The following is a 15,000-nucleotide window of genomic DNA, read 5'->3' as shown; positions in this document are numbered from 1 at the left end:
TCAATGGTTGGCTTCGCCTTGGGGAACATTGAGGGTCTAGGGTAAACAGAACTCACTGTTCCCCTTGGGACCAGTAATAAGCACTTAATGATGAGTTGACACTGTTTGCCCACCCCAGCAGTCAATATCATTCAACAAAATTGAACAGATGTTGAAGCAAATTTGCCCGGGCCTAAGCTCTGCGGACCCTTGTGCGTGTGCTACCAAAGAAATGATGGGCAGTACTGTAAGAATCTGCAAAGCACATACATGTGTGTAATGAGCAATTTGTTGCTGAAACAAATGGATTTTGACAAATTTCTAACTTCCTACAGCCATGTTATTCAGTGAATAGTACTCTATTCTGTAGACAGCACTATCCACCCTTGAAACACCTAAGATTATTAATAAAAACTCGTTGAACAATGTCAGCAATCCTTTTTGACTATCTGAGAAGTTACTGACCAGATACTGGAAAAAATGTTGGCTAAACTACATTATTCATGGCCAGTATCTAGAGACTCTACTGACAAACCGGCTTGTTTGCCATCCACTGACTGCCAAAGGATCAAAACAAGCCACCAATATGAGACCCAAATATTTATGTGGCTTGTTCTTTCATCCACAGCTGAGCCAAACAAACCACCAGAATAACAGACCCCAATATTTTAGCTTATGACTCGTTCTTTCATCCAGAAACAAGTTGTTACGATAAGTTCACCTATATCTAGGGTAGATTGTCCTACGTGCTGAATGTGTGTACATGTAATTGGTCAGTTTGCCAACTACATGGTACTCGTGTATCCAAATTGTGATCATAGCCGGAACCTTGATAACTGAAATATTTGGTAGACTTTCATATACTGGACTAACATGGTAGAGGACAAAGGAACCATTGTTATTCTGATTAGGCCTCGCTAATTAGGTATTGTTATGTTTGTTTTGTGCTTTTCAGTTTTATTTTATGGACAGTAATTATTCCGGATCCGGTATATGAAAGACCAGCCGAAATATTAAAAGTCCGTGTTAAATATAACCTGATTGTTACAACCAAAAAATGCCCCTAAAACAGAAGTCAATAAGGAAAGGAAGGAGTGTCTAGTCGATTTAGCGCTAAGAGCACTAATTAACTGGGAACACTGTAAACTGAAATGTACAATCAATGCAAATCAAGTCAAATGTTGGTTTTTGAGGAGAGGGGAAAACTGGAATACCCGGAGAAAAACCTCTCAGAGCAGAGTAGAGAACCAACAAACTCAACCCAGATATGATGCTGAGTCTGGGAAAAATATGCAGATTTCTTTGATAGCATCTGCTCCATACTGTGTCCTCTCTTAACCGTGGCATAAATCAACCGGAAAAAATCTAGGTAAAACGTCGGCTTTCGGTTACTGCAGACGAGGTTTTACCTCGGTCAAACTGGGGATTGAACCTGCGGTTTCACCTAGTCAGAACCGCGGCAAATGCACAAATAGTTTCGAGCGGTACTGTATAACATTTTACTTTTTTAGCTGAAATAAAACAGCTGATCCCAGTTGTTCAAAAGCTGGTTAACACTAACCCCAGATTGAAAATTAACCAAGGAGTTTCTTTCTCTACTCCCAAATGCTGTTCAACGCTGATATTCGGCAAAACTTTATATTAGAAGAAGTCAATCTCGAAAAATAAAACTAAGCAAAAGAAACTTTCACCAAAAAGTTGAAAATATGAAACAAAAGTTTACTCTAATCCTGGATTAAGTTAATCAGCTTTCCAACAACCGGGCCCTGGATATCATGGACCTTTCGTGTTTTTATTCCGGTTCCGGATTCCTCCCTTTCCAGACGCCCAGACGACCGCCATTCTTTCATCCACTGCCGAGCCAAACGAGAAACTTCCATGGGTCTCGAATGTGCCCCTGTATTCTGGAGTTGCTCAATTTTTTACGTGTACCTAATACGAAGTTCTTAAAACTACTTTCACATGTACTGTGTTTTAAATACATGTAGGAAAACACTTACATTTCGAGCCGCTAGATCGTCTGCTGGAAACTTATCCATCAAATTCCTGCTTTTGTTTTGGCGGTAAACCGATTTAACCAGTCATAATCCCATCTCTTCGCTTTTTAACTATATTCAATAGACAAAAGGCGAAATATATAGTACAGCAAGCTACAGTGAGCTACAGCTCCGTACAGTTAGTGAATAAGTCGATCTACGTCATTCCGTCATTCCTACGAGGTCGCTATGAGGGACGTTACGAGGGAGATCTGGGGAAGGTTGTCAGCAGTCGTCGTCATTTTGGTCATGGGCATTGTGACTTCTGAATCCCGCCAAATTTTGCGAAAAATGGGACTGGTAGATGCATTTGAGCTAAAATTCAGATAAAGGACGTGTTCATTCAACTCACTTCAGGAGAAAACCTCGATTGTAAGTTTCACTTGATGTGTCCCAAGCAGACGAGGAAACTGAGATAGCCATTGCTCGGTTCTGAGTTTATTGTGTGTCATTGAAACACCTTCGGTTTATTCTTTTTCGTTAGAAGGTGCTGAATTAAATATGGGTTACCTACAACGACTTGAGTTAGAAAATTTCAAGTCCTACAAAGGAAAGCATACTATTGGACCTTTCAAGCGCTTTACAGCTATTATTGGGCCAAATGGATGCGGTAAGAGGAAAGGAAAACAAACAAAAATAGTTATGATGAAAGTTAATATATTCTTGGTTTGCACCCACGTGACACGGCGGCCTTGCTGGATGGCAATACAATTTCATTTCGCGGAATTTGCATAATAGTAAAGTTTAGTCCGCAGGGGAGAGACAGGTTATTGTTCTTGCCATCCAACACAGCCGCTGTGATGTCAGATGCAAACCATCGATATGAAAGCCATATATATTTGAACTGCGGAGAGATGAATTGAGTTAAGATGCTGATCATCGCAGTTGTAGTTATTAATTAAGGTTACTTGAGCATTAACAAAAGGAAAGGCTGAAACATTTAGGCTTGAATAGGATTTGAACCCTGGAATACCAGTGCAGTGTTCTGCCAGTTGAGCTATCAAACCATCTGGGACCTCATTCATGTGAGTTCATATTGAGCCCATAGAGTTAAAATATATAGCAATATTTCCAGTTTACAAACATTGAAGTCACAGTTCTTTTGATATTGAAATATGCCAACCATGGAACAAAAGAACTTATTGTTTCAACACTCAATTAGCTTCTGGTTGGTACATGTATATTAATTACAATGGGTGACGTAATGCTACATGTATATAGCTTTCATATATGTGACCTCACACAGGAAAACGTTCAGTAACGTTTTGACTTAAACGGACAAAACTAACGGCTAACTAACAGACGGGTAATGGACGCTAGCGGTACCTAATGGTATACTAACGCTTTTAAAGGCACCGCTAACGGTTTGCAAAGTCATGCTAACGCATTGCTGCAAGCATTTAACGGTTACCGGTAAGTCAGTTTGACTAACAAGCGCTTCGGAAGCAGCTCAAAGCGTTAAGTGGTCAGCTAGTGAATGGCTAGAGGTGTTAGATGGTTAGTGAATAGAATACATGTACTTGAAAGCTTTTAACTGTTGGAGTAAGCCATTTATCCGCAATACTAAACCAAAGTTGAAGTGGAAGCCTAAGCAGGGAACGATAAATAAACAAGTGCAGCAGATTTTTAACCCATCGACATCCAAACTGACCTGAATTATTGTAACTAGCCACAAACATGGAGGCTTGATCTTAAACCTCTGCCCACTCCCCCTTAGGAAATCTGTATTTTTTGTTGTTATGGAGGTTTAGTAGGATAATTGACCAATCATTTGTCATCTTGTGAGCATATTTTGACAGCTGATATGAGACTCAACGAGTTCTGGATTTTTGCCAAATTACACGACAACAACGGGTGATGCGTGAGGTACAGTACTGGCCGCAGGAATAGCAGCATTACACGGGCGCATCATGTGCTTAAGTCCACCATATTGCGTGCAATTTACACGCAAATGTGTGCGATACGCGAGGGAAGAAAAAATACATGAAAGTGAGTGTAAATAATTACACACAAATTCTTCAAAGTACGTGTAAAATTTTACACGCAGAGTTTCGTGTAAACAAGGGCAGAGTATTCACTGTTGTACATCAATTTGTAGCGGGTTTTTCTTGAAGAAAATGTTGCATGTCTAATTGTCCTAGTGGTTTCCGAAGAATTTATTCAGCTTTGCATTTCAACATTTTTGCGACAAGTGTCCACTTTGCTTGAATAAGCAAGACTTGGTTTGAATGACTGTCGTTGCTCCACATGTTTGCGTTTGTTTCATTTCGTGTACCATCTCAGTGGGTGAAGTCATTCCTAAAATAAAAAGGTTGCGAGTCGGATGATAAATCACTGCTGCTAAGGAGAATAATTATGTTATAAGTGAAAGTAATGATATACCATGATGACGTTCCATTTCATTTTCCTTTCACTGCTCACCGCCTGTAAACGAGCGCATCGCCGATCTATTTTAGATCGGTGATGCGCTCATTCACAGAATAGGACCGAATTTTCTTGCTCCAACGGCTTATTACCTTTGTGGTATAAAGGATTAATTGATATGCCTTGATATGCTGGATTTTTCTGTCTAACCAGAGAAACACGTGTTTTACATGTAAGTTTTCATGTTACTTTAGCGAATTTGGAAAAACACCCAGGAACCTAACAAGCCTTTCATACAATGAATATTGCTAACGCAAGTTATTTTAAAAGTACAAGCTAAAATCTTTATTATTTATACACCTTGAATCTTGATTACAGCGATGTGAAATGCCTACACAATGAATTCTGGAGGGAAAAGTTTGCTTTTGCAGGAGCAGTTAACTAGCTAATTGGTGGAAACCGCAGACACTAAATTTATTACTGTGGTACTGCAGTAACAGTGGTTTAGCAGTCATCAACCGCGCCTCTCACCTCTGTGACCCAGGTTCAACCCTGGCCTCAGGTTGTGTGTAGGCTGAGTTTCAATCAACGTCAATCAGACTCCGAGGGTTCTTCTCCAGGTACTTCGGTTTCCACCCTCATCAAAATCAACTCTCAATTGATTACATCCACCTGCGGGTGGATACCCTCAATAGGGATAACCTCTGTTATTAAATTCTCAACCTCGGATAATGCATTTCGTGTGCTCTGATTGGTTCACTCAATCTCTGTTATCAGCTCATATACCTTGGTTTGACCTTGTATGGTAAATGATTGCGTTAAGCGTTGCTAAACTAAAAATGTTTTCGTCGGAATGCCAAATTTCTCTTTGAATAAAGCCAAAAAGGAGAAAAAAACTTTTTTTTTGGAAAGTTTGGATCAATTCCGACGTTTAGAAGTTAGCGAAAAGGCAAGAAATGTTTTTGTGATGAGCCTGCGTCTGTCTGACAACAAGGTATTACACAACATCGCATCAGTTCTCATTAAGTTTTCTTCGATTTCGCTTGGATTTGCTCGCTTTTTCCGCTCGTATTTTGTACTTACAAATTTTTGGAGTTGAAGGAATTTAATAAAACAATTATTCCATTCGCGCTTGTTGGATATGAGACTGGTTATAGCCAACTCCGTGCTACGCGCCTCGTTGGCTATTTGCCATCTCATATCCAACGCGTGCTTATGGAATAATTGTTAAGTATCCTTCCCTTTCATTGGAATAAATGAATAAAGTTGGTATTATTATTATTATTATTGCTTGTACGTGTAGTTCAGTTATTTAGGTCTTCTTGTCTACCTTTTTTCTTGCCCACCCATATCCAAGACACTAGTTTATAATTAAATTTTTGCTGATTGCCGGATACATGGCTATTGATTACCATAATGTAATGTAGAAATTATAGGAGACTATATCTACCAAATTACATTTAGGCAGCCAGATCTCAACTTGTGTATGTGTCATGGTTTAGACTCAACAACAGTAATTTTTTTCTTCGATCTTTACTGTTTCATATGGAAAGGCATGATGTTCACTTCAAGGTCTGACTTGGAATGAGTAACCAAAAGTTTTTTCCAGCCTTATTTATTGATAAGCGGTCAGTAAGAGTGAAATAAAATCAATTATTATTGTTACAGATGTAAGGGACTCATAAGACAAAGTAATGAACTGTAAACTAACAGAGGTGGTATCAACTCATCTTCAATGTGAGAAATGCAAATGTTAGTCAGAACCAGCATTTTAATCACACCCCTTTGTTATGGCCTGTTTCGGTGAAGCTTTCTGTCGTTACTTCACAAAACAATAACTTAATTTGTTAAAGTTTCAAACAACTGGTATCCTTCTGAATACCAAATTTCCAAATTTTTTCTGGTGCATCAGAATGGTGCCAAGGAATTCAGATTGAAATCCCAAAGGACAAGGTCAAACAATTTCTTCTGTGAAGAACACAATCTAAACAAAAAAAGTTATGTTATAATCTTCCTCGCTTTCTAGAGCTGCGAATAAAGCTTTGCGAATTGATTTCTTAAATGCCAGTTTAGGTAGATTACTTACTCGCGATGGGAGACAATTCCACGCTTTCACGCCAATGGTCTTGATAAATTTGTCACAAAAATCTTTTGGAGCAGAGTTATTTTAAACATCATACATAGAGTGTAAGATAGCTTGAAAGTAAAGCAGGTGAATGGGTAATATTTTTGAAGAAATGAAAAAAGGAATAGCATGAGTTCTTGGATTAAAAAAAATACATCAAACGTATTGCACGTTTTTGAAGTAACAGTAATTTATTAAGGTGGGCATTAGCAGCTTGGCCCCAAGCAGTTAAACCATATGTCAAGTAGGGAAGTATGAGGGACTGATATATGCTTCTCAAAGTACAGAATGGAACAAAGTGTCTTAGACGAGAGATTACTCCAACAATTTTACTAATCTTTATGACGATATAGTCTACGTGATATTTCCAGGACAAATGGTTGTCAATCAGAACACCTAAGTACTTAACATATTCCTTACACTCCAGACCTGACAATATGTTGGTGCTGTAGTCTATTACTTTGAGTTTGATCTCATAATTTAGCAATCGCTGTGGAGGTCGAAAAATAACAAAGTTAGATTTCTTAATGTTAAGTGTCAGCTTATTTACATGCAGCCATTCACATACATTTTTCAGCTCTTTGTTAACAGTCTCTTTGAGGGACTTGAGATGTCTATCAGCATAAAGCATGTTTGTGTCATCCGCAAATAGAACAAAATTTAACTTCTGTGAAGAATTTAGAATATCGTTAATAAATATCAGAAATAGAAGAGGACCCAGCACTGAGCTTTGTGGAACACCACATGGGACAATTTCCTTAAACAAATTGATCTCAGTTGTTTGAGTGCGCTTAAATAGGTATGATGAAAACCAATCGTTAACAATGCCTCGGACTCCATAGTGATTTAATTTGTTGAGCAAGATTGACTGATCAACTGTATCGAAAGCTTTCTTTAAATCAATAAAAATATCACACGAAAACAGTTTATTGTCCATGTTCCTTTGTATGGAGTTGACGATATCAAGTATTGCATGTTGAGTGGAATGTTCATCTCGGAAACCATACTGCGATCTATAAAGAATATCATTTTTATCAATAAACGCTTTTAATCGGTTAAACATTATTTTCTCAAAGATACGATTGTAGTTAGATAATAAAGAAATTGGTCTATAGTTGGCCGGGTCAGTGTCATCATCATCTTTGTAGACTGGAGTGACTTTAGCTTGCTTTAATTTGGAGGGGTACTCTCCTGAAATAACTGACAAGTTCATTAGTTTTGCCAATGGATTAGACAGAATATATCTGGCAGAGCGAAGCATGCGATTCAGGCAGGAATACAAACCATGCGCCTTATTGAGAGGGATAGAGAGTATCTCCCTTTTAATCTCAGCTGGTGCAACTGGATCAAAAAAGAACGACTTCTCATAATTTCCGTGTAGGTATTCACTAAAATGACGATTAGATGATGGCAAATTGGACGCAAGTCTGTGTCCCACAGAAGAAAAGTGCTTGTTGAAAATATTAGTGATTTCCATAGGGTCATATGTTAAGTTACCTCTTGTTGGGCACCTAACAGAGGAAAAGTCTCCAGACTTTTTCTTTCCTCGATTAATGAGATCATTAATACCGGCCCAAGTTTGTTTCATATTATATAAATTATCAGAGAAAAAACTATGAAAATATATCTTTTTTGACTGACGTGAAATATTAAGAATTTTGTTCCTATAGATTCTATACACTTCCTTGTTACCAGACAGGTAAAGCGAATTCTTCACTCTTATCGATTTCCTTATCCCGCGTGTAATCCAGGGCTTTGAGAGTTGCTTTGCTCTTTGTCTTGACAGTTTTCAAGGGGGCATGTTTATCCACGGCTTTGTTTACCTTATTGTAAAATGTAGAGGAATGTAATGTTCATATAAACCGGAGGTTATTGATACCGGATGTTCGCTAGGACCTATGGGATATATGGAACAGCTATCATGGCGTCCACCTATGCTGTAACACGTTTTCTTGCAACTGTTTATTAAATCGTTGTTAATCTTTTTTATCCTGTTTTGAAATCCATTCAAAACATCACAAATGGTGACAAGGATGGGATGCAAGTAATCGAAAACGGAAATCTTTGCGTTTAAAGTGTTAAATCAACCGGAGAATCCTACCGATCAGCCTTGTTTTCGATGCCTGCAGATTCTTCATCAAGCACTTCGCCTTCGCAGCCTTCAGCAGCCTCTGCAATGGCAGTTAACCTACCGACCTTTCCTGAGCTTGATCTTCAACCAAGAGGTACAGTACCCGTTCGCTTTGAGAAGTATGTCAAGTGTTTGGACCACTTGTTTACAGCAATGAACATTACCCGAGCATCTCAAAAGAAAGCCATGTTGTTGCATTACGTGGGAGAAGAAACCTGTGATGTGTTTGAGACCCTTACCGTTCCAGAACCGCCGGAAGGAAGTGACGAATACAAGACTGCCATAAAGGCTCTTGCTGACCATTCCGAGGCTCAAAAGTGTGTGGATTATCATGTCTATGTCTTTCGTCAGGAAATGCAAAAGTCTGGTGAAAACATTATGGAGTTTTACACACGTCTCCAGCTGTTAGCATGCAAGTGTCAATTCGCCGATCCCGAACTGGAAATGAAGTGGCAGATTATTCAAGGAACCTCATCGCTTCGCCTGAGACGTAAAGCAATCGGACAGAGCCTCAATCTTGAGAAATTGTTTAAAGTAGCTCACGCCATGGAAACCGCTGACGAACAGACCAGTCAGATGGAGAAAAAGCAATCCAATGCACTGGGCTATGGTAGAAATAAAGCAACCGACGTTCAGCAGAAAGAGAATTCTCATGGTCTACCAAAGTCTGGATTGCGTAACAATAGGTGTGGTTTATGTGGTGGAAATTACCCACATCAAGGAACTTGCCCTGCTCAAGGTAAAAAGTGTTTGAACTGTGGCAAAATGAACCATTTCTCCAAAGTTTGTCTTGGCAAACCCAATAATCGGTCCAAATCTTTGCATCCAAGGAAAACGTCAAGAGGTAAATACCATGTCAGGTCTGCAGATGTTGAAGAGTCTCCGAGTAGTGAAATGTCATCTCTAGTTGGTGTTGATAGTGACAACAGTGAAGAGTATACTTTTAACATTGGTGCACAGGGACACGAAGCTGGCAAGCCTATCTTTCAGGTCACCATCATGAACACACCAACCCGCATTATGGCAGATTCAGGAGCAACCGTGAATATGTTAAGCAAGAGAGACTTTGATTGCCTTAAATCAAAGCCACAACTGGTTGAAACAAGTGCCAAAGTGTATCCGTACATGTCTGATAAGCCACTAACCCTGTGTGGAAAGTTCCGAGCTACTGTCACCAATGGTAGCAGTTCATCCGTGGAAACATTCTATGTCGCAAAGGGTTCATCAAGCTCCATACTTTGCTGGACAACCTCACAAGCATTAAATCTTATTAAAGCTGTTAGTACGGTCAAACCTCCTGTTAGCCTACCTCCTGATGCCCCAGATTTTCTCAAGGAATTTCCTAATCTAACCAGTGGAATGGGCAAGTACAAAGGTGAACCAGCACGCATACATGTAGATGAATCTGTCAAACTTGTGGCTCAGCCACATCGCCGAGTCCCTTTCCATGTAAGAAAACAAGTGGAGGAAGAACTCAAACAGCTCGAAAATGGTGACATCATTGAACGCCTAGAAGCTAGCTAGGCCCCACCCCTTGGGTATCGCCAATTGTTGTTGTGCCCAAGCCGAATAAACCGAACGAGATTAGAATTTGTGTGGACATGCATTCATTAAACAAAGCTATCATCAGGGAGCGACACATCATACCCACCATCGATGACGTAGTGTCGGACTTGAACGGTTGTAAAGTGTTTAGTAAGATCGACTTAAATCAAGGGTACCACCAGATCCCATTGCATCCCGACTCGAGAGCACTGAGCACGTTTTCTACACACGTTGGACTGTTCCAATACAAACGTCTCAATTTTGGTCTCTCGTGCGCAGCAGAAATCTTCCAAAAGAAGGTGGGTGATGCAATCCGTGGCATACCCTGCGTCAAGAACATCAGTGATGACATCTATGTTGGGGGCGCAGACCAAGACACTCATGACTGACATCTGAGACAAGTGTTCCATCAACTCCAGGAGAGTGGTCTGACAATAAACTTACCTAATTGTCAGTTTCGGGTTCCCACTATGCTCTTGTTTGGCCGTGTGTTCTCTGAACAGGGCATGTCACCTGACCCTAAAAAGGTTGAAGCTCTTCAAAATGTTGTGCCACCATGTATCTGAAGTACAAAGCCTCCTTAGCTCAGCTGCATTCTGCTTCAGGTTCATCAAGAATTTTGCACTAATCACCAGGCCTCTTCGACAGCTGACCTGTAATGGAGTGAAGTGGCAGTGGACTGAGGAAGAACAGTCATCATTTGAATGCCTAAAAGCGGCATTATCTACCAAGACTACCCTTGGATACTTTGATCCAAAGAAACCTATGTCCATCTTTGTCGATGGTAGTCCCATTGGTTTAGGTGCTTAGTCGACTGTGAGCTCTGAACTATGACACTATAGTGTGTAAAGTTAACAATGCTGTCACCTGTACAAAAACGTTTGTTTCTGTTGGACTTTTATTTCAGTCAGTAGTCATAGTTTCATGGACACTGATTAGTTTTTACCTTCCATATTACTCTAGAGAGTTACCCACTTGGGGGAAAGAGATGTAATGTTCATATAAACCGGAAGTTATTGATAGCGGATGTTTGCTAGGACCTATGGGATATATGGAACAGAGCGATCATGGCGTCTGCCTTTGCTGTAACACGTTTTCTTGCAACTGTTTATTAAATCGTTGTTAATCTTTTGCATCCTGTTTTGAAATCCATTCAAAACATCACAAGAAAGAACGATTTATATTGCCTTGTTCCGTAGTGATGACGGTATCCCAGTTAATTTCAGCGAGCTCAGCAACAAAATCATGTTCTGAGAAATGAGAATAATCTCTTCTTGATATTTTGCTATTTACAGCAATCACCTTGACTCCATGAACAAAACAGAATTGTGAATAGTGGTCGCTAATGTCAGACACGATGTTCCCACTTATAATTTTGCTATCAAGCTTGTTAACAAAAATGTTATGAATTAGGGTTGCGGTGTCATTATATACTCGAGTTGGTTTGTCAACTGTTGGAATAAATGAACAGCTTTGTAATGAGAGAAAACATGTTTCAACAGCAAGGAGGTTTATGTTGAAATCACCCATGATAAAAATGGGTTTATTTAAAGCGCTGAACTTTTCCAGTGTTTCATCAAAATAGTCCAAGAATTGTTGTGGAGAGTTATGTTGTCTATACATCACACCACAGATGATGTTTGGCTGCCGAGAGAGATGAATTTCGATCCATAAAGCTTGGAAAGCCTCGTTGGAAGTTTTGTCAATAATCGTGTAATTCAAGCTGTCTTTGACATAGATGCCAATACCTCCAGAAGCTAGAACAACGTATTCAAATTTATAGCCAGGTACAGACGTGTCAAAGTTTACAGAATCAACTGTATTTATTTTTAAATTAGTTTCAGAAACTCCAATTACAGAAAAACTATAATTCAGTTCATCTAACAAATGCACCTGGAGGTTTTCAAGGTTACGTCTTAGGCTTCTTACATTATTATGAAGCAAAGAGAAATTGCTCTCGTTGCGAGGTAGCTTACATGTATTCTTTAAAAGGTTGAAGCTATGCGGCAAATAATAGTGGCTCTTAATGTTTTCATAAAACAAATCAGAATTGGAGTTTATGCCGTTTTGTATGTTTAGAGAGAACAGATCTAAATCATATAGACTTGAAAGTTTATCTAGATACTTCTTAGTAGGCAAACTATTCATTATGACGTTATTAAACTGGCCATGATATGAAGCAATGTCACTCACACTGGCATAAGGCAATTCGCGAAATAACAATTTCGCAGTCGTTGCTATGGTGTTCACAATTTCCAAATCGAAATTAGAAATGAAAGAAGTTTAACTTATCTTCCTCTTTGAATTCCGGAGAGGTCACTGACATCCTTAATCCGAACGGCTCTTGAGTCTTCACTCTTGCAAAGATAAATAGCACCATTCTTGGCCCAACAATACTTGAAATGGTACTGGGTCTTGAATTTGTTTTCTTCATAGAGAACTTCTTGAAGTCGTGTTGTGAGATGTTCAAAGACTCTTACGGCGGTAAGGGATACGTTATCTCTGAAGCCAAGGGCAGCAGGATTGGCTTTGTTGGCATCGGCTCGTTTGGCCATAACTTTGTCTCTTGTGAGGCAACGGACAAATTTACAGACTATAGCCTTTGGTCTGGGATTTTGGCTTGAATTATTTCTGCCAGGAACTCGATGCGCTGTATCAATATCGTTTATCGAGACATCTGCACCCATTTCTCTGAATAAAGCTACACATATTCTGCTAGTTTCATCCGCAGATTCGTTAGTTCCCTTTTCTGGTACACCAACTATTTTTATGTTGTAGCGATAGCTATAAGCTTGGAATTCGTCTATCGCCTTTGCTACATTGTCAATCTTCACAGCAAGCTCAGATACGCATTTGCCGAGATGCTGTAGTTCCTTTTTAACTGCAATTCTGAAGTTATTAAGATCGTGATATTCCTTACTTAAATAGGACAAGGTATATTCCTCTTCTGTTATCACGTTGGCAGTAGCCTGAGTAACGTATTAACCTTCAGGCGGTTCTTCCTGTTGCGATGCTGATCGAGGTTCTTGTTGCTCGATAATATTGCTTTAAGCGCGGCAATTTCCTTAGTCAATGATTCCACATTTGCTCGTAGGTTTGCATTCTCTTGTTTAAGAGTTGTGTCTTTCCCAGGTATTGTTAAAATAATATCCGAAATTAAAGAAAAACTAGATTTACAGGTGGAGCTTACAAAATCGTGTCCACTATTTCCTTCAATCCCAACATTTCCATCAGGTCCTCTGTCCTCTTTTTCTCCATCAGTTTTGCACCACACATTGCTCTCACCATTGCTCAAAATTGCTATCTTATTTTCCCTCAGACACCATGTCTCACTCCTATATAACATCGCCATGATTTAGGGATTTTGATACCTAAATGGGAAATACCGGTATTTGAATTGAAAGATGCCTTTTCTGTTGACAATGGAAATGACTCACTCAAAATGATATCCAAAGTTATCTTCTGGCTTTGTATGTAGGGACTGTTGTATTCTGTGCTTAACGATAACTCACAACCGCATTTAAGACTCATTTAAGCTCCAGACCTTCCTAATAACCTTCTCCCGCTCTCCTAATATCCCGTATGTCCATCACGCGACCTACACTACATCCCTCCTTTTCTTTACAGAATATAAAGCATGTTCCTTAGTGGTCAAACACAATCCAAACGCTGAGTTCGAATCAATCAGTCGCAGTCAGTCTCAACCCAAAAAAAACATTGTCCTTGAGGTTCAAGACATATACTACTTTTTTTTTTCTTTGCAACAACAACGTTGTTCAATCTTAAAGAGCAGATAATAATCACTGTTCACTGTTGATCCTATTCCCCGTAGCGATCCGGAGGGTGTCTGTTTCGTTGCGGTCTTCTTTCCATGTCATGATCCACCCGTCGCTCTTCTTCATGATCACTACTTTTATCATGTTGCTCTTCTCTTGTGTTAAATTTCTTGACTTATGGCGCGTTCCTATGGTATTGACCTTTCTGACTCTTTTGCGGGGACTGAATCACCACACTATTACCCTTTCTCTCTACGATTTCATAAGGCTCAGGCTGAAAATTGGTTGACAGCTTGTTCTACTTTTTCTGCTTTAGAAGCACCTGGTCTCCCACTTGGAGATCGCAAGGTTGAGCGCCTCTACTTGTGTCTGCATAAGTCTTCGCCTTAGTCTTCTTTTCCCAGTCACGGTCTTGTAGTTCCTCATCATTTACTGCTCTCTCGCATAACTCTGGCAGCTTTGTGCGTATTCTTCGGCCAAACAATGACTCTGCCGGGGAGACTCCGGTAACACTGTGTGGCGTTGTTCTATAGGTTGTGAGGTAGTGAACGAGCTCTATCCTCCAATCTTTACCTTCCGCTTGTGCGATCCTCATACTCTTGAGCAAACTCCGGTTTTGTCGCTCTGCCTCGCCATTGGCTTGGGCCCATAATGGAGTAACCTTATGGTGTAGAATGCCATTATCCACAAGGTACTTCTCAAATTCTTCGGATCGGAACTGCGGTCCGTTATCACTCGTTATGCTCACAGGTAGACCATGGACAGCAAATATTCTCTCAAGACGCAAGATGATCTGGGACACGACGATTGATGTCAAGATTTCTACTTCATAGTATCTGGTGTAATAGTCAACAACGACCAACAGGTACTCCCCATGTGGCATCGGCCCCAAAAGGTCTAAAGACAAGTCCTGCCATTTGCCGTGCGGTAGTTCAGTGGGCATCAAAGGCTCTGGTGATGTAGGTTGTCCGACTAATTGACATCCATGGCAGGACTGCACATAGCGTTCTGCATCTTTGTCTATCTCAGGCCACCAAACTTTTG

The 15,000-nt window shown here is 39.9% G+C and overlaps 3 protein-coding genes across 7 annotated transcripts in view; 2 read left to right on the top strand and 1 right to left on the bottom strand.

The window, feature by feature from the left end:
- The window catches only part of LOC138000811 (mitochondrial import inner membrane translocase subunit Tim10 B-like), a 23,145-nt gene extending 20,930 nt beyond the window's left edge, over window positions 1-2,215 (bottom strand). The window contains exon 1 of the mRNA XM_068847464.1: window positions 1,980-2,215. Within this exon, the coding sequence (XP_068703565.1) occupies window positions 1,980-2,018 (39 nt within the window). The 5' untranslated portion in view covers window positions 2,019-2,215. The remainder of the gene's footprint in view (window positions 1-1,979) is intronic.
- A 31-nt stretch (window positions 2,216-2,246) lies between these two features.
- LOC138000807 (structural maintenance of chromosomes protein 1A-like) overlaps window positions 2,247-15,000 on the top strand; it is a 172,116-nt gene continuing 159,362 nt past the window's right edge. For 4 of the 5 annotated variants that reach the window (XM_068847459.1, XM_068847457.1, XM_068847461.1 and 1 more), the window contains exons 1-2: window positions 2,247-2,387; window positions 2,500-2,625. In XM_068847459.1, the coding sequence (XP_068703560.1) occupies window positions 2,517-2,625 (109 nt within the window). In that variant the 5' untranslated portion in view covers window positions 2,247-2,387; window positions 2,500-2,516. The remainder of the gene's footprint in view (window positions 2,388-2,499; window positions 2,626-15,000) is intronic. The other variant, XM_068847458.1, reaches the window with a different exon arrangement.
- Window positions 9,182-10,159, top strand: LOC137999405 (uncharacterized). The gene has a single exon (XM_068845200.1). It carries the CDS (start codon window positions 9,182-9,184, stop codon window positions 10,157-10,159), a length of 978 nt encoding a protein of 325 aa, XP_068701301.1.

This window comes from Montipora foliosa, chromosome 4 (genome assembly GCF_036669935.1).
Source record: "Montipora foliosa isolate CH-2021 chromosome 4, ASM3666993v2, whole genome shotgun sequence".
Classification (NCBI taxonomy): domain Eukaryota; kingdom Metazoa; phylum Cnidaria; class Anthozoa; order Scleractinia; family Acroporidae; genus Montipora; species Montipora foliosa.
This window is presented reverse-complemented; position numbering and strand designations above follow the sequence as displayed.

Coding starts and splice junctions, on each gene's coding strand:
- LOC137999405 (XM_068845200.1), top strand. CDS start 9,182: ATGGAAACCGCTGACGAACAGACCAGTCAGATGGAGAAAAAGCAATCC.